Source organism: Eleutherodactylus coqui, chromosome 1 (assembly GCF_035609145.1).
Source record: "Eleutherodactylus coqui strain aEleCoq1 chromosome 1, aEleCoq1.hap1, whole genome shotgun sequence".
NCBI lineage: Eukaryota > Metazoa > Chordata > Amphibia > Anura > Eleutherodactylidae > Eleutherodactylus > Eleutherodactylus coqui.
Window position 1 is genome coordinate 103,015,325 of NC_089837.1, and position 18,915 is coordinate 103,034,239.

General features: G+C 40.7%; 1 protein-coding gene across 5 annotated transcripts in view; it reads right to left on the minus strand.

The window, feature by feature from the left end:
• Positions 1-8,422: 8,422 nt before the first annotated feature.
• Positions 8,423-18,915, minus strand: part of KIF1A (kinesin family member 1A) — a 180,408-nt gene continuing 169,915 nt past the window's right edge. For all 5 annotated transcript variants that reach the window (XM_066598374.1, XM_066598366.1, XM_066598357.1 and 2 more), the window contains 3 exons: positions 17,966-18,158; positions 14,931-15,049; positions 8,423-14,447 (listed from right to left, as the gene is read on the minus strand). In XM_066598374.1, coding sequence (XP_066454471.1) covers positions 14,405-14,447; positions 14,931-15,049; positions 17,966-18,158 — 355 coding nt within the window. In that variant the 3' untranslated portion in view covers positions 8,423-14,404. The remainder of the gene's footprint in view (positions 14,448-14,930; positions 15,050-17,965; positions 18,159-18,915) is intronic.

Consider the following 18,915-nt stretch of genomic DNA (forward strand, 5'->3'; position numbering starts at 1 on the left):
GTCCATACTGCAGATGCTGCGGTGGTCGGGAATTTGTGTACGAGGATCACCTGTTCCCTGTTCTCCAGAGAGAACATGAACCAGAGGTGGGACACCCAGCTAGGAGGCATTTATAGATATGCCATAAATAGTACGTTTGTCTTCTGCCTGCCGAGAAAGAGGCTGTGCGCAGCAGAAGAATTTTTTGGAGCCTTCTGTCCAGAGGAAGAGAGCGACTGGACCATTTCCACAGTTGTAGCGGCAGTAGCTCCGACGGGGACCTGCTGGATTGCTCAGCCCATGGGAGAGAGTCTAGCATCATAGAGACTGAAGAAGAACCAGTTGGAGATGAGTTGTATCCATGGAGTTTATTACGAGATTGCATGAACAAGTGTTTGGGAAGATTTGCAAACTGGGAGTACGAAGCAACGGTGTTGTATCCTCCATGGGTAGTGAAGCCGAGAGTATGTTGCAAGTGACAGAGATAGTACTGCTATAGAAGTAGACTGTGTTAGTTTGAAGTTTGTTGTATACTTTAGTTGAGAGACTGGATTCTGCAAAGACCAACAACTTGATACAGTGTTATGAAGTGTTAAAAACTGTGTGACAACGTTCTGCATCCCAAGTGTTATTTTATCTGTATTTACCATTTGAAACCTGTAAGTTATTTCAAGTGCTTGTAAGATTGATTCCGGTAAACTACTTAAAAAGTCAGTACTGTTAATTCCTGTTTGCAACTAAAGTAACTTTACTTCTGTTCAGCTGCCAACCAAAGAATGTTGTAGTTTGATGCAACACATCATACCTAATATCAGATGTTTAACCCCTTTCTGCAACATGTCATACATTTACGCCATAGGCAGGTGAGACTGTGATCTATGCCATATATTTCTGGTACAATAGTGGTACAGGCTCACAAAATTTGCTTGCGCCATCTGCAATGCTTGTCAGATGCGAATTACAGCTGTTGTACACTCGTTGTCAAATAAAATCAAGCACCTAGACGGAGTTGTATTGCTGCAAAACTCGGTATGCAATTACATCTCAGGCAGATGTGCAAATAAATAGAGTTTCGTTGTGATTAGATAAACGGTCTTGCCCTAAAAGCCGTTTCCCCCCTGACCTATAGAAAGGCTCTTTTAGAGGCTACATGTGTGTAGTGACCTCTTCTTCCGCTTGGGTAGAGTTGTTGACCACTAGACGCCTCTACAATGCAGAGAAGAGATTTCACACATTTAACAGAGTTTCAGAGTGGCGCATTATTGGGAGATGAATATCCCACCACGTGGGCAGTTCTGAGCAGATTGTTAGGATGTGTTAGTACCAGTGGATGTGTGAGGGCACACAAGGCACACAAGGTGACCGGGCTCAGGACACCCTTAACAAACTACCAGTAGAGAGGATCGTCTGACAAGCATGAGCAGCTCCAACTGTTTCTTTCTCCGCCATCCAGAGACAGGTGGCACCATTGTTACACCCCGGTGTCTGTCAGAACCATTTCCAGGCGCTTGGCTGAAAGACATTTGGTCTCAGGGCACTCATGACGTGTACTGCCTTTAATACCCACCCCTTATTGCCTCCATTTGCAGTGGTATCGTGAATGAAGAAATTAGCTGCTATGAAGTGGAACCGGGTGACTTTAGCGACAAATCCGGGTTTAGTTTGAGCACTGACGACGGCCAGTATCTGGAGGCATAGGGGCGACTGCCTCAATCGTAGTAGTGGTACAAGGGACAATAACAGCTCAGTGATATGTTCAGGACATCCTGTACACACATGTGTTGCCTATCATGGAAGGGCTTCTAAGACATTTTCCAGTAGGAAGCTAGAGTGTCACAGGAATGCCTCCACTATATTGCTATGCTTCCGTGGCTACCCGGTCACCAGATTTATCGCCAATAGTACATGTATAGAACCATCTGGGATGCCAACTACGACAGCCCATGAGTTTGCACAATCTAGGGGCTCAGTTACAGCAAATGTGGACCAATATGCTACAGGATACCATACAGAACTTGTATGCCTCCATGCCCGCCCGTATCACATCTTACATCCAAGCTAGAGGTGGTACAGCAGGGTACTAGAGCCTCCATGCTCGCCCATATCACATCTTACATCCAAGCTAGAGGCAGTACAACAGGGTATTAGAGTCTCCATGCCCGCCCTCATCGCACCTTACATCCAAGCTAGAGGTGGTAAACAGGGTACTAGAGCCTCCATGCTCCCCGTATCACATCTTACATCCAAGCTAGAGGTGGTACAACAGGGTAGTAGAGACTCCATGCCTGCCCGTATCACATCTTGTATCCAAGCTAGAGGCGGCCTAACAGAGTAGTAGAGCCTCCATGCTCGCCCGTATCACATCTTGTATCCAAGCTAGAGGTGGTACAACAGGGTAGTAGAGCCTTCATGCCCGCCATATCACATCTTACATCCAAGCTAGAGGTGGTACAACAGGGTAGTAGAGCCTCCATGCCTGTCTGTATCACAGCTTGTATCCAAGCTAGAGGTGGCCTAACAGAGTAGTAGAGCCTCTATGCCTGCCTGTATCACATCTTGTATCCAAGCTAGAGGCGGTACAACAGAGTAGTAGAGCCTCCATGCTCGCCCGTATCACATCTTGTATCCAAGCTAGAGGTGGTACAACAGAGTAGTAGAGCCTCCATGCTCGCCCGTATCACATCTTGTATCCAAGCTAGAGGTGGTACAACAGGGTAGTAGAGCCTCCATGCCCGGCATATCACATCTTACATCCAAGCTAGAGGTGGTACAACATGGTACTAGAGCCTCCACTCCCGCCTGCATCGCATCTTGTATCCAACCTAGAGGCAGTACAACAGGGTACTAGAGCCTCCATGCCTGCCTGTATCACATCTTGTATCCAAGCTAGAGGCGGTACAACAGGGTACTAGAGCCTCCATGCCCACGCGTATAACATCTTGTATCCAAGCCAGAGGCGGTAGAACAGGGTACTAGAGCATCCATGCCCGCCCGCCTGCATCACATCTAGTATCCAAGCTAGAGGCGGTACCACAGGGTACTAGAGCCTCCATGCCCACCTGTATCTCATCTTGTATCCAAGCTAGATGCGGTACAACAGGGTACTAGAGCCTCCATGCCAACCTGTATCACATCTTGTATCTAAGCTATAGGCGGTACAACAGGGTGCTAGAGCCTCCATGCCTGCCTGTATCACATCTAGTATTCAAGCTAGATGTGGTAGAACAGGGTACTAGAGTCTTCATGCCCAGCTGTATCACATCTAGTATCCAAGCTCGATGCGGTACAACAGGGTACTAGAGCCTTGCTTCAAGTGTTCAGTTTTCCACAATAAATGATCCTTATTCTCTGATATTGTAATCACTTATATAAATGTTACAATCACACAGAGAAAGTTTCATTTGATTCCAACAATTCTAGGTGCTTGATTTTTTTGACAATGAGTGTAAATTACAGTGGACACCCTGCTATAACAGCCAGGACAATGCCTCTGACAAATCCATTAGATGCTATGATTGTTACTGTCCATAGTATCTTAGCAGTGTGACAGGCATCTTCACCCCCACCTTCAACTTGCAAAGGAAAGACAGTGTGCCAATGAGTTGTCATGACAGTGGGGGGGGGGGGGGTGGGGGGGGGGCTAATGAGGACTTCCACATCTGCCATCTCTATACATCCTTTAGATCCTGCCAGATGCAAGGTTTAATATTATACTGGGTAGCAGGCATAGTAACATAGTATGTTAGACCGCAAAAGACATATGTCTATCCAGTTCAACCTATTATCCCACCCACCCCCAATGTTGATCCAGAGGAAGCCAAAAAAAAACCAATCGGGTAGAAGCCAATTTTTCTAATTGAAAGGAAGAAAATTAATTCCTGACTCCAAGTCTATTTTGTGGAGAAGTAAAGTCATTGAACCACCGAGCGGTCAAGTCCCATATTGGGACTGAGAAAACATAAAAAAATAAATGAAACAAAATGTTTAGAATCAATCTTTTCCCATTAAAAATGCTTTACTATGTAATCAAAGTATAAAACTAACACTTTATTTATTGCATGCAGTGAATGCTATAAAAAATACCAATATTAGTGTTTTGTGGTTACCTCCCCTCCACCCAAAAAATTTAATAAAAAGTGATTGAAAAGTCAAATGTACTCCAATACAGTACAAAACAAATACAAACTACAGCTCACCCTGCAAAAAACAAGCCCTCCCACAACCCTGGCGACAAAAAAATAAAAAGTTATGTTTTTTTTCTTTGTGTTTGTTTACATATAGTGGTGTTATTTATTGAGAGCATTGACTGTGTCCTTGAAGTGTCTATCTATCTGTTTATATAAATGCAGCAATTGCATAGCCATACCCATGAACCTCTACCTTGATAAAATACTACTTTTGCCTCTGGTTGCTAGAGAAAAACGTGAGAGCAAGACTGGGCTAGTTAATAACTATCACTGATTCTGGGACATCAGTTGAGAACATTATGGCTAGGATAATGTGGCTACCCATTGTGGGTTGTGTTTGATACTCTATCTTGTATTGTAGTTTGTGTTGTCCTATAAATTCTTAGTATTGTGTTTAATTTCCTGAGATCCCAATAATAACAGTCACGGTACTAAGTTGAAAAAAAATGTAATCCTGTTAATAAAGCCCATAATGATTACAGATATCAGTTCTAAACAAATAACATCTTGATTCATAAGACCAGCTAAGTGCAGTGAAACAGTTGTAGTATACATTCATGAGGAAAACTAAGTACACCCTCTTTGAATTCTATAGTTTTACATAAAATAAATAGTGCAAAACTAGGAAAAAGTAGCCCAGCACTGCAGGGGTCTTAGAGTGCTTTGATTACACAGAGTTGGAAACCCCTTGTGGATTGGTTCCAGTATTTCTTAAAGCCACGGTTAATAGTGACACCGCTAGAGCACATAAAATTGCGATCAATAGCGGCATTAAGGAGGAAAGTACTTTATTTTTCACACACTGCTTCTGCATTTTGTCCTAGTTTTTATTAAATGACAGTGTAATTTGTCATGTATTCTTGTTCATCTGAGGATGTATTTACCTAATCCTAAAACCACCTAAGGACCAGATTTTTTCCATCAGGTCCTGACATGTAAAACCATAGAATTCAAAGAGAGTGCAGTGGACGTTTTTATGACTCTAATTTGCATTGTGTGTCCCAATAACTTTTTTGAGGAACTATATGGTCTTCCTAGTCAACTTCATGATGAACTAACTCCAGGCCAGTAGAACCTAGCATGGGTTTGGATAATTTGAAGAAAAAAGGCTCCTTCTTTGGGATGAGCACTGCTGGAATTTTGTACCCTAAAAATCGACTTGCTTGGATACCTCCAATGAAATTTTATGGAATACAGGATAACACATTTCAGCGCTGATCCAGCACCTTCATCAGGTCCGTGGATCAACCTTGAAATACATTGGCCTGTACTTAATAAAATTTCATTGGAAGTATCCAAGCAAATCCAGTTCTGGAGTACAGAGAGTTCCAGCAGCACTTATGCCAAAGAAGAAGCCTTTTTTCCATTCATCCATTGCATTAGCACTCTGGTCTGGTGCAGTGGCTGGCCACCAGCCACACAGTCATCATGCAAACTCTCAACAGCATTGTGCCTATTTAGCACAACCGCAACAGGTTAGTGTCAGTTAACCTGATTACCTCTGGTCCTTTTTTTATTTTATTGAACAGGGGTCTGGGTGTTACGATTGTAATAGGAATGCTCTCTTATCTCTAAGCAGCCCTCTTCTAAGCCCTGGGAATACTTGTGGTGCATATTCTGCTGAAACCCCCTGTCCTGGGCTTTAACAATATCCAATCATTCAAGGAAGCTGTACAGCCTAATTAGTGCAAATATTTGCATTTCGAGCATCACTATGTATAATATGGATACTAAAATGCAGACATGTGAAACCAATCTTGGGTAGTATTATTTACAACTCTTTTGGATCTGTCTGTTACCACCCATATGCTAGTCACTACTGAATAAATAGCCAAAATGACTATAAAGTCAATACTATAAACGGGTATGCCGTGCAGTTTTCTAACATTACATTGAAAAGAATGTTTGACCATCATTATAGAAGGGGGTTCTTTACTGTAACAGCAATGAGACTATGGAGTTCTGTGCCATACGATGTTATGATGATTGATTCAAAGGAAAATGGTTACTACATATATGGAGATGGGACGTTGATCTCACTGCCATAAGCAAGGGTAATTTCCCCCCTGAAGTCGTACAATTCTCAACTGCCTCAGGCATTTTTGGCATTTTTCTGGATCAACACAGTAGGATTATAGTTGTGTTCAATTAACCTGTCTCTTTATCAACTCTGTAACTATGATAAAAAAAAGATAAAAGACAGAAATTCATAATAAGTTATTTCCAACTGTCACATTTATTGTAGTAATTTTTCAGAGATTTTTTTAATCCTTTCCTGGTCAGAAATGCCGTATGGTATAATTCCTTGTGAAATTCTCTGAAAGTGAAAGGATTAGAAAAGTCAAAAAGCCCGGATCCATATATCCCTGCACCCCAAGCATTACACATCATAGTTACAAGACAGATAGCACAAGGCCTGTGGAGATTGCCACAGTAACAGGGCTGAGAGAAATGTACAAGACAGCGACGCTCTATTACACACAGAAAGCCCAGAAAAAAAAAACTTTGGAGAGATATGCTTTTTTTTTTACAACTTTTTTTTGTTCAAATATTTATTTTTCATACTTTGATCTATTTCCATGAAGTATTCTCAAGAATTATTTGGCCCAAAACACATTAAGTTCCAGTGGTTACAGTACCATCTAATGTAGCAGAACTAACACAATGGGCACTCAGAGGTGCAGTTATGTTACACAGTTCTTATTGTCCTATAACATATACTTGATTCTCTTATACTGAGAGCTGACAGTTTATTCAATGGTGCTTACTGTTAGACACCTTACATTGTATATTGTGATTTACTCTATACATAGTGATCACCCATGCACTGTACAGTGATTCAAAATTAATTGAGCATGTGAAGGTCCTATCCTACTAGATTACATACAGTACAGTTCTAGAGTACTCCTTCTCTCCACTCTTGCCTTATTAAGTAGCGGGATATAGGGGCAGCACAAAGCCAGGATTTTACAGTACTCATAAGAAGGAATGCACCACATACAATATAAGACAATTGTATCAATAGCAATCTTGTTACAATTAGCGGTCTATGCCTTGCCAATAGGTGCTCATGCCAACCACAGGTAATTTGATATTCTCTTAGTTGGGATAAGGTAAATGATGTGTTTGCACCAAGAAGTTAATAGTACAGTTTAATATTATTATAGTGATTAGGACTTTGTAACACTGGCAAAGGTATTGCACCTGGACTTTGTGCTGTTACAGCTGATTTCAGAATGTTCTTGCAGTGCACTTTGGGAAATGTTGCCATACCTTAGACAGTCACGAGAAGAACAGTGCTATGATGATTCCTTTTATCAGCTGTGTACACCATTGCTCTTTATAATTTATATTGCTAGAAGTGTTAAGATAAGATATACTTACCTGTCCTCCCCTCCTGCAAAGCAGCGCTGCAGTCTTTGTTTTGGAATGGATACCATCTGACAGCTGCAACCCATCAAAGGCAGCAGCGGTCAAGTGCCATTCTCATGGCAGCATGGCTCCCAGCATCTGAGCGGCAGGGGAACGGCAGGATCACCAGGGAAGAGGACAGGTAAGCACCCCCGTTTTTGGTATTTTTACACATTTGCAGCTAAAAATCGTCCAGCAACCAGACAATCACTTTAACCAGGTTTCAATATTAAAGTTGTAGTCAGTAAATAACTGACAGGTTATATAGGGAAATTTTTATATTCATTCCCTACATCTGAACAATCTGAAGTTATCGGTTTGAAGAGGGTCGCTCGAGTTAGAAAAAAATAGTCTCTAATGCCATCTCTGTCTGTAGGCTGTATTTGGTATTGCCCATGAATGCACATGGCTCTGCTTCTGGAAAAACAAAACTGATAGTTTTTCCCGGACAAACTCTTTAACTCCAAGAAGATCCTGCATGTCTGTTAGACTCTCCCTTCCACCATTTCTCCATAAAATAATGACCCTAAACCATTTTTCCGGGGGATATTTTTCCTTGTTGCCTCTTCCAGGATTTATTCAATTTGGGTCAGATTGAAAAAAATAAATAAAAAAAAGAAGACCCAATTCTTCAAATTAGAGAGAAAACCAATCCTTGGGTATAGCGTCCTCCTTGAGAATAACTTAGGATAGGTCATGAATAGTTGATCAATGGGGACCTACGCATTCTGGATTCCTGCTGATCACCAGGCCAGGTGTCAGTGCTGGAAGCAGATTGCGCCGTCGACATTGCAGTAGTTTGGTTTGCAACTGCAGGCACAGCTTTCATGGAAGTCAATGGGAGCTGTGCCTGCAGTAACAAACTAGGCCACTGCAATACAGACAGCGCTATCTGCTTCCAGCATAGCCTGGTGATCAGCTGAACAGTGGAGATCCCTAGTGGCCAATCCCAGCTTATAAACTACTGGTGACCTATGCTGAAGATACGTCACAAATAGTAAAACTCCAGACAACCCCTTTAATATGTTTCGCTTTCAAATCATTCTGGGTAATTCCTATTAATTACTGCCACTTGCAGTAAATCATGTATGTGGGGAAGGAACTGTATGGTTAGATTCTATCATCAGTACCCAGCTTACCAAAGATAACTAATAATGCCCTCTTGTCGCATTGGTGGGGCTGCCTTCTTAGCAGCGATACACTTATATGTGATGTATTGCACACCGATGTACGCTACAACTGAAGAACAGAATACATTTCTAAGTAGTGATTTTACCACCCAGCAACTGTTTTTCAGGAAAAGGATCAGCCGGTTATCATGTAAAGCTTTAAGACATTGAGAGCGAAAACATCCATGGTTGCCGCACATTTAGCTGCACTGTATTTCAACATCTAATTCATTAAATTACATTGCCAAGTATAACATGATACAATGCATAAAGAAAATATAATGGTACTACAGTCAGTAAAATACATACATATTTAAATAAATAGGATTGATATAGCTGACCATACGGAAGGTGGACCGACCAAAGAGTTTTCAAGAGACTTGCCAATTGCTGCATAGAATAATTACATTATTGATCTCAATGGGAATTTCAAGACAATTGGTAAATGTAAATTGAATTTCCATCTGCTTCACTGGTACTAATAATCCAAGGACTTTCCTTAACAGCAAAAGGTCATCTATCATGTTCCAGATAATGAAGCCTGACTTGAAAGGCCAACTCTGTCCGTAAACACTATGTATTGTTCTCCTTGACTTGTTCAGATAGACTCTACAGTCAAAATAATTTAACCATAACTTTATTAGAGAGGTTCATGCATGCGATTATGTTTATGTTGCAGCCTGATTTGGGTTGCCTGGACCTTTGCTCACTTTTACGCATAGTCCTCTACATACTTGCTTGCACAGACTATTTGAGGAACCCTCCGCCTGATATGTGGAGTAGACAGGCATGTAGTCCTCTCCCGTAATCTGTGTATGCCCCTTTAAGGCTGTCTGAGGACTATGCTAGATGGTGTATAGTGATAAGCAGGGGTGGAAACAGTCCATTACAAGTTTAATGTTCTTTAACAAAGCTTATGTTCTCTGCTGAACTGTTCTTACTTCTTGAAGACATATCCGAGTGCTATTATGTAATATTAATAATCTGTCCTAAACTTTGTTCGAATACTTTTGTCATGGGAAGACCTTTAAAGACAAAATGTCATTTTGTTACGCTATCCAAACAAATCCAAAATAAACACTTTTTTCCTAAACCATTCTCTTCCATAGTCATAAGATCCTGTACTGACACAATGTAATAAATTACATTTAAACACATAAACTGTGACATGTATGAAACACTTCTCACATACTCAGTTTTTACATAGAAAGTTATATTGTACAACAGGTGATTATAGTAATATCTGCCAATCATATAAATATTTTTTTAACACAACCGGTTATTTGAATTTATTTGCCATTTTTTTTCCTTTCTTCCACTTAAGGCATATTAACAAACACAAATGTAACTGCTACAACTGTGAACGACCTTTTTTTTACTGGTTCAAGTCGCAAGCTACAGAAGATAAAAAAAGCCAGAAGTTGACATACTACGTAGGTAGGTGACTGTTTAAAATTAATTGAGTGACCAAAATAAGTGATTTGTAAAGTATCGTTGTTTTGTACTGTGTCCTAATATACAATCAAAATAAAAAGTGAATATACACAATTGGGTTATAATCTAATCACTAGATATACTGTATATATACATTCTTCCACTACTTTGCAATACGTATAGATTTAGCCATGTGCAAGAGCACCAAATGAGTATTTGAGTATTAAGGATAACATTACATCTCCTTGAGACCCCTGGCTGTGATTATATACATTTAAGTACTTGTTATTAGTCTGAACTGGGCTACACCATCTACATAATACAGATGGGGACTTTTGGGTACCTATAGCTGGCATTCAGATAATGCTAATTGCCTAACCAATTAGCTGCCTTCTGGAGTACTATAGCTGGACAAAGCAACTACTGTATATGTGTTGCATTCTATACCACCAATGTTCATGTCACTTCAACACTTCTGTTAATTGGTATAATGTTATAGCAGAAAGGTACAGAGGAAAGCTGCAGATAATATGTATTTAATAAAGTCCACACTAATACCTATTTGTGCCGAGGATCAGAGTTAACAAATGGGTGAACATTAAAGGTTGTCTGAAATAACGCTTCTTTGTAAAAACGAGTCCCCCTTATGAAAAAAAAGAACAAAGAGATTATACTCACCTCTCTTGGCTCTGCAAGTTCCCCATCGGCAGCTCCAGATCTCCCCTGTGATGTATTTTGTACTGGCTGCAGTAGCCTGTGTGCAGAACATCACAGGCTGCTGCAACCAATGATACAGCTCAGCAGTCAATTGCTAAGCTGTGTCATTGGCTGCAGCAGCTTGTGATGTCCCAATGTGATCTAAACAATATGTAGGAGACCCATGGCTTCTAACAAGGGAATTGCATCAAACCAAGAGTGCTGAGTATAAGCTCTTCATTATTTTTTCACATGGGGGAATCGTTTTATCTCGGGCAACCCCTTTATTCTGTCTGTTAATTCCTAACCAAACACATATGATTCCAGTATCCTCCTTGACTAAGTAATCATGGCCAGTTCTTAATGTGATGCTAGTGTCCTTACACTGAATAAGGAAACTGACAAATCGTGATGGCAAGTATTAAACAGATCATTTTTCACATTAATTTATTTTGCCGACAAACCTCTGTAGAAACATGTACATTTACGTCTTTGTGATCTCTTGCTGGCCTGACTGGACCACATATCTGAGTGCTGACAGCATACTAAAACCGTTACAACATACACAATTCTGTATCCTACAAGGCAGACTCCCACCAATGATTGACATGACAGATTCTACAAGACAGTCATTGTTTAGTTTGAAAGCAACAAGATTCTCACCCATGCAGCATAGCAAAAGTGCATGTAGTAATTCTTCTACAACACTTGGGACATGTTAGGACAATTCTTCTTGATTCCAGAAGGCCGCACTTCACGTTGGATTCATAATCGTTATTAAATTGTTACATGGAATTCAGTGAAAAAGTAATGAGTGAATAAAGGCAATTTAAACACATCAGTGGAAGGCTGTACACACTCCTTTATGGTCCCCAAATGGGTGGCAAGAACCTGTACAGGGATCCCCTCGTTACAGGCCTTTCAATGTTCGCAAAGAAAAAGTGTGGAGAAATAACCCAAGGATTATGGAAAGGATATGGTAGGCAAGCAAGCACCAAATCCTCCTATCCAGTGTGTTTACCAGCACTAGAAGAAGGCCCCATTTTTTTAAATCTTTGTTATGTGGGCTACTCGACTTTAGTTTTATCAAACCCAGTTCACATAGCGTATGTCTTCACTCTGCACTATGTGGAAGCTATAGAAAATATTTCTTTTATGGGTTGCTAAATCCTCTAAGAATGCATTTGTTTGTACCTCGGTCAGGACATGGGCTATGGTAAGAGCTCATGCATCTTGGACTGTATTTTCTAAAGGTTTGCTGGCCTAAGATATACATTTGTCCATGCCTGAGATGATCGGACTTAGTAGTCTCTAAGGCTGGTTGACCCTGAGATGATACTAAATCCTCTCACCTAGTGCAATGATGTCCCAAAAAGCATGACATATACCAAAGCTAACATCCAACCAAAATTGACAAGGGCTCTCCAGTTTCTACCTGTCTCCTTTATTTCTTATTGTTTGTGACATGTCTTGGGTTCTTCTTGTGTCTCATTCCACAATATCAATTAATGTATATAGGCAGGTAATAGGTGTGAGGAAGCAGAGTGCTTTTATACTTTGCCCTCACATTTAAGAGCACAGGTGGTAGTGGACTATAAGACACTATTTTTTATGAATGTATCATTAAAGTGCATTAAAATGGGGAAACACTTGTAAATAACTTTCGAACCTTTCTTTGGCTTATTAATGCATGACCTATCTTTGGATTGCCTTAAGATATTGGTGCATTCTTCTTTCCGGATCATCATCATGAGATTAAAACTTGACAAATCTTTAGACTGTAATGATGGAGGCACTACTGATTTATTGGAAATACAATTATCTAATCTAAAGGTTTTCTTAAATTTAGGTAGTGGTAATCCTTTATGGGAATTACCGGCACATCCATGCATGAATATCACCAGTGAGATACTCGGCTTGTAGCAATTTACAATAAAATCTAAGAACATCATGACTCTTAATGTTTTTGCTATAAACTACGTCTTTTATAATAAGCCCCTGAATGTATATTAATTAGAAATGATCAGATTAGCATGTACATTCAGCAGATGCAGAATTATTTTCTACAACATAGCATTGTATTATATTAGCCAGCAATGTTCTAGTTTCATTTCATCAAGGAGCCAAAAATTGTAACTGTTCTATTCCTTGTGCCTCTCTTGTTTCACAGGATTGATTTCTTCTTTGCTTCTTTGTATATCTACATATGGCAGGAAACTAATATTTTGCAACGTACTATGTCTCAAGAACTGTAGGAGCGTGTGGATGAGGAGCTTTTGTATTGAGTATGACCATACAAAGACAGAAATACATACAATATAGTGGGCAGATACACATATATCTGTATGCTTCACCTACTGTCATGGTACACCATGATTATGGAAGATGAATTTTCAAGAATTATGGAGCGTATCCATACTTATCAATAAATTACTTAGAAACCTTCCTGAATCCCTGTTGTGATGTCTCCAGATCAGAGAATTGATGAAGCACAGATTCATGAATATTTAGACCAAATATTACCTACCTTCGCTGTAAGTAGGTGATGATGGATGATGTTTAAAGAGGGCACATAATTTCCATGATACCAACCTATAACACTGCATTGCCATTATTATGTTAGCTAGTATCAAAGGTGGAATTCTATTTGCTAATTGTACAATCTCGCTCTTTCCGTATCAGATCACTACCTTCAAACTGCTTAAGGTGGTCTCTAATTGAAACCAGATAAACATTGCCTAAAGGGATAAAGTATTGATCATCTAACCTCAGGTTCAGCCATCGATAGTAGATCTGCGAGGGTCCGCCGCCCAGGGCCCCCACTGACCAGCTGTTCTCTGGACCTATGTGCTTGTGCACTGAGCTGATTTCTGCAGGAAGCAGACAGCTCTGTTCTTACTGCAGTGGTCAGACTTGATATTGCAGGTAGTGTTACCATTGAAGTGAATGGGAACTTTGCCTATAATACAAAGCCTGGCCACTGCAATGGAAAAGGAGCTGTCTGCAGAAATCAGCTCAGTGCACAAGTGCACTGTTGCACAGAACAGCCAGTCAGCGGGGAACCTAGAAGATTGACCCCTTCTGATTTATTACTGAGGGCCTATCCAAAGAAGAGGCCATTAATAGTTTACAGCTGGACAACCACTTTAAGCTACGCCTTTTCCATATATTCCTGAATATAGACATCAAACCACATTGCTCCCTGACCCTGTTATAGTTGAGAAAGATAAGTAAAATAGACAGGATTGCAGAAGATCAAGATTCCCTACACTGCTGGCGGCACCTTGAGGTTCCCCAGATGTTGTTAAGGTATAACTCCCAGGATGGCAAGAGCTATTATCAGCAACAACTGGATAGTCTAAAGATATTTCCCTAGACAATGAGAAAAGTGCAGATCTTCATTGGGAGCAGAAGTGAGCATGAGCGCTGGGGTATAGAGGATAGCGGTTGTTGTAATGTGCAGGTATGGGTGGAATGAATTAATGGTTTAACAAGTTGATAAAAATAGAGAAGAGTGTGGGTATCCCATTAAATTCTCATTTGGGCTGTTCTGCGTCGAGACAGTTTGGACCTAAGAGAGGAGCAGAGACACAAAGAAAAAGAAAGAAAGAAAGTAACTTAGAGATGTGTTCTTTTCTATTGTACAGTCTACACTGAGTACATAAGACGAAAAAGAAAATAGTGACCCGAAGTGCCACTCTAATGATTTCTATCGGTCTTACACCTAAACAGCAGAAAATAAGGGAGCTAGCTATATCCACAGTATATGTAGTTCATAGTGTAGCAACTCACTGTTAGTACAGGACTGAATTACATAGTATCTTTTCATTTCCCAATAGTAAGTTGTAAAATCCATAATATGCAAATGCTATTTATCACAGATTAAATAAATATATTTTAGAAATATTTAAAATGTCTTTGATTGAGAAGATTGCATCCAGTGTGAACCTCAAATTCATTAAAGATCTATATGTAAAAGTGTTCAGGAATTATTATTTCCACCCCTGCGAGGTAGTAGACCTTTCTGGCCCTGTAATCCATCACACATCCTCACCGAATGGAGCCAGCCAGAAGAGGGTTAAAGGCGTAGAGCCAATCATGCATGTCCTTATCATTGCTAGCCTGCAGCAGAATGCCACGATGTTGTGTGCATACAGCAAAAGTATTTGGAGTCTGCGGAAGTAAAAACACATTGGAGTAAAGCAACGAAAAATAAGCAGAATTTATATATTTTCGCACTTTTATTTACAGTATATTTAGCGTATACTGGATCTACAGGGAACAGTACTTCTAGATGCAATGTGCTGCATGAATGGGAAAGCATAATTTCCATTATCCTTAGAATTGCTTTAGCTTAGTCACTACGGTACTTAGTACAATCACACACCGCGGAATTTACTTACTGCATATTGATGAATGAGTTCAAGGGAGAAAATCCGCAACAAACAGTGCATGCTGGGGATTTTAAAACATTGAAACTGTGGATTCTTTCTGTTGTTAGTGAACGGGGTTTCTTAAAACCCTACTCCCATTGTACTGTACATTGCTGTGGAATTTCAGTGTGAAATCCGTGATGTCTGAACTTAACCTCAGATGCCACATGATTAATTATACAATATGATTGTCACTAAAAAACTTGACATATACACTGTCTTTTGTTATGCATTAGGGCCGCGACTGCCGACTTCTCTCAACCCCTTCTGCCAGAGATTGCGGTCCCTGTTTGTCATGTGCAACAGACGCTACATCTCCTTCTGTCCTTTCTCGGCTGCTACTGGTGCCTTAAGGGTGAGTACGAGCGTGCTCAGCCCACCTCTTAGTGGTACACCATGTGTACCCAGTTTTCCTATTCTCAACCAATCTAGACCAACCTCTAGCTATTTAACACAACCTTCACCACTAGCAAGTGCCTGAGCAATTAGTCTGCTAGTGTGCAAGGGTGTTATAGTGTTCTGTGTGCTCTCCTGGATTTGATCTGTACAATATTTCTTCTGGAAGCAAGAGGGAGTGCATTTGCTTCCAGAAGAAAGTGAAGAGGACATACAAGGGCGAGCATTTTTAGCAATGGACTCATGAGGGGGAGCAATATTACTTATGGGGACATGATGGGGAGCATAATCAGTGATGAGGACATAAAAAGGGAGCATTATTAGTAAGGAAGGCATGAGGGAGAGCAATATTACTTACAGGGGCATGAGAGCAAAAAGGGAGGCATTATTAGTGATAGGGAGGTGAGAGGAAGTATTACTGCTGATGAGAGCATAAAATGGGGTGCATTATTACTGATCGAGGCATAAGTGGGTGTTACTGATGGCACAATAAATTATTACTGAAGGTGTACAAGGGGTTATTATTACTGATACAGCATAAAATTAGGTATTTTATTACTGACGGTGCATAAAATGGGGCACTTTTACTGTGTGGGGCCAAACTACTACCTGGGACACTATGGATGGGGAGATTATATAGAGGTATGGAAAACACAGGGAGGGCACTAGAAAGGCAAGGCGCCAAAGATGTCTGTAATGTAAATTCTGCAGAGACAAGTTGTGTCTGGGAGAAGTCGTCATGGCGGCCTGGGCCTGATGGAGAAAAAAAAAGGAAAGTGAACATCTCTGATCAGAGAAGAGGTTACCTGTGACCACTGGATATAACAGTACTGTAAACACTAATATGGTCTGCAGAGTTCAAGAGTAGTGTTTTTTTTTCAGTATCAGTATGGTGGTTATTATCAGTGAATATGTGATGATAATATGTGAACACAGTGTAGTGGTATTATTTGGCTCTTATGTAGTGTTATTATTAGTGATTTAGTAACTTAGTATAGTAGGTTTTGCTCAGTGACAGTATAGAGGTTATATGAATGGTGATAATATTAGCATTTTGTATATATGGGATAGGATTAGAGATGAGCGAGCGTACTCGGAAAAGCACTACTCGCTCGAGTAATTTGCTTTATCCGAGTATCGCTGTGCTCGTCCCTGAAGATTCGGGTGCCGCTGCGGCTGACAGGTGAGTCGCAGCAGGGAGCAGGGGAGAGCGGGCGGGAGAGAGGGAGAGAAAGATCTCCCCTCCGTTCCTCCCCGCTCTCCCCTGCAGCTCCCCGCTCCGTGCCGGCACCCGAATCTTCAGGGACGAGCACAGCGATACTCGGATAAAGCAAATTACTCGAGCGAGTAGTGCTTTTCCGAGTACGCTCGCTCATCTCTAGATAGGATATAATTTAGGGGTGTAGTCTTGGATAACGTAGCAGTGCTTAACTGTTTATTACACTATCCCTAAACCTGTAAGAGTAAGGTCACACTTAGGCTTAGTTTTAGTTTTATTAAGTTCAAACTAGCAGAAAAGTGTGTCCTTACCTGAACTTTTTCATTTGGCTGGTAAGAGTATGTTCATATGGCAAAATCCACATCAGATTTTTCAGTGCAAATACCATCTCAAATTCCGCAGCAGAAATCCGCAACTGAGCTGTGGATCTGCATGTGGATTTAGCCCTTTTCAATCTGCCAATCGGCACACAGATTTCCAATTCATGTACAGAAAAAATCCTCACTATATGGACTGCAGGATGGATCCTCATTCAAATGAATGGGGCTCTTAGATGATATGGATTTGATGTGGATTCCTCGTGCATTTTGCATCTAAACCACAGCAAAAATCCACCATGAGAACATACCCTAAATGTTCATGTTGGAGAGGGCTCCACTCAAAGTTTTACTATGGGATCCAGCCCTTGCTATCTACACTCCTGAGCTACAGAAGGTACTGAAGGTGTCTTTTCATTGCAAAAGCGTTTTTAAGGGAGGCTGCACACAGCTATTATTTTAAGCCATAATTTTGGTAGCAGTTTTTCATGCAGACTTTTGAGTCAAAGCAAAAAGTGGATTCAAAAGGAATGGGAAATACAAAGGAAGGATTTACACTTCCTCTTGCTGGATCCACTTCTATCTTTAGCTCAAAGAACTGCATAAAATAACTACCATAAATACTGTGGCTTTTTCCCAGAATAAAAACAATGTGAAACCACAATAAATCTACGTTTGCACAGTCTTTTGCACAACCTTTCCTCCACTGCTGACAGGTCCTTACCTTTAGCATGGCCTGTTGATCCTCGCTGTACTCCACTTGCGCCTGTGAGAGGTTAAGAATGGCTCTCTCCACTGGATCCCGATCACTGTTATAGATGTAGACATATGGACGTCTAACCACCACATACCTCTTAACCCAGCCTCCTGTATGTGGTTCAAGAAAGTGCAGGTATCCCTTCTTGGAGACAATAGGGCTGTGAGAAGAATGCAAGAAGAAAATCAGTGAACTATTGAGGACCTATCCTCAGTATAAAGTCATCAGTAGTTGATTAGTAGGGGTTCGCTGCAGCTCTTCACCAGACCATAAGGAGGCAATGTCATTCCAGAAGCACACAGCCTTGTTCACACTGTAGTAGCCTTGGATGGTATTATAGGCACAATTCCTTTCAAATGAATGGCTCGCAATACCAACCCTGGCCACTGCAATGTGCATGGAGCTGTGTGTTTCCATCAACTCAACACATCAATACACTACTGCAGCAGCCCTGTGATCAGGCACCAGGGACCCCCACTGATCAACTAAAGATTACTTATCCTGAGGTCAAGTCATCAATAGTTCAGTCCTGGAAAAGCTGTAATATGGTTACTATATATCTTTTCCTATACATAAATGTTCACAATGTAAATACGTGTTCTCAGTTCAGTTCTATAACTATATTTCTTTAAAAAAAAAATTCAATTCTAATCTAGATGCATCTCCAGGGATGTAACACTAAACAGCATGTGCAAATTTAAAGCCTAGATTCACATCTGCGTTATTTTATACATTGTTGGGCTGCTTTCACATCTTCGACACAGGTTCCGTTTTTTCGCTCCGTTCGGAGAAGGGTCCGTCTTATGATGGCATCAAACAGTGCCGAACGGACCCTACAGACTATAATGGGGTTCGTTTGGTCTCTGCTCAGCATTTTGCGAGAAGAAAAAGCATGGCATGCAGCGCTATTTCTTCCG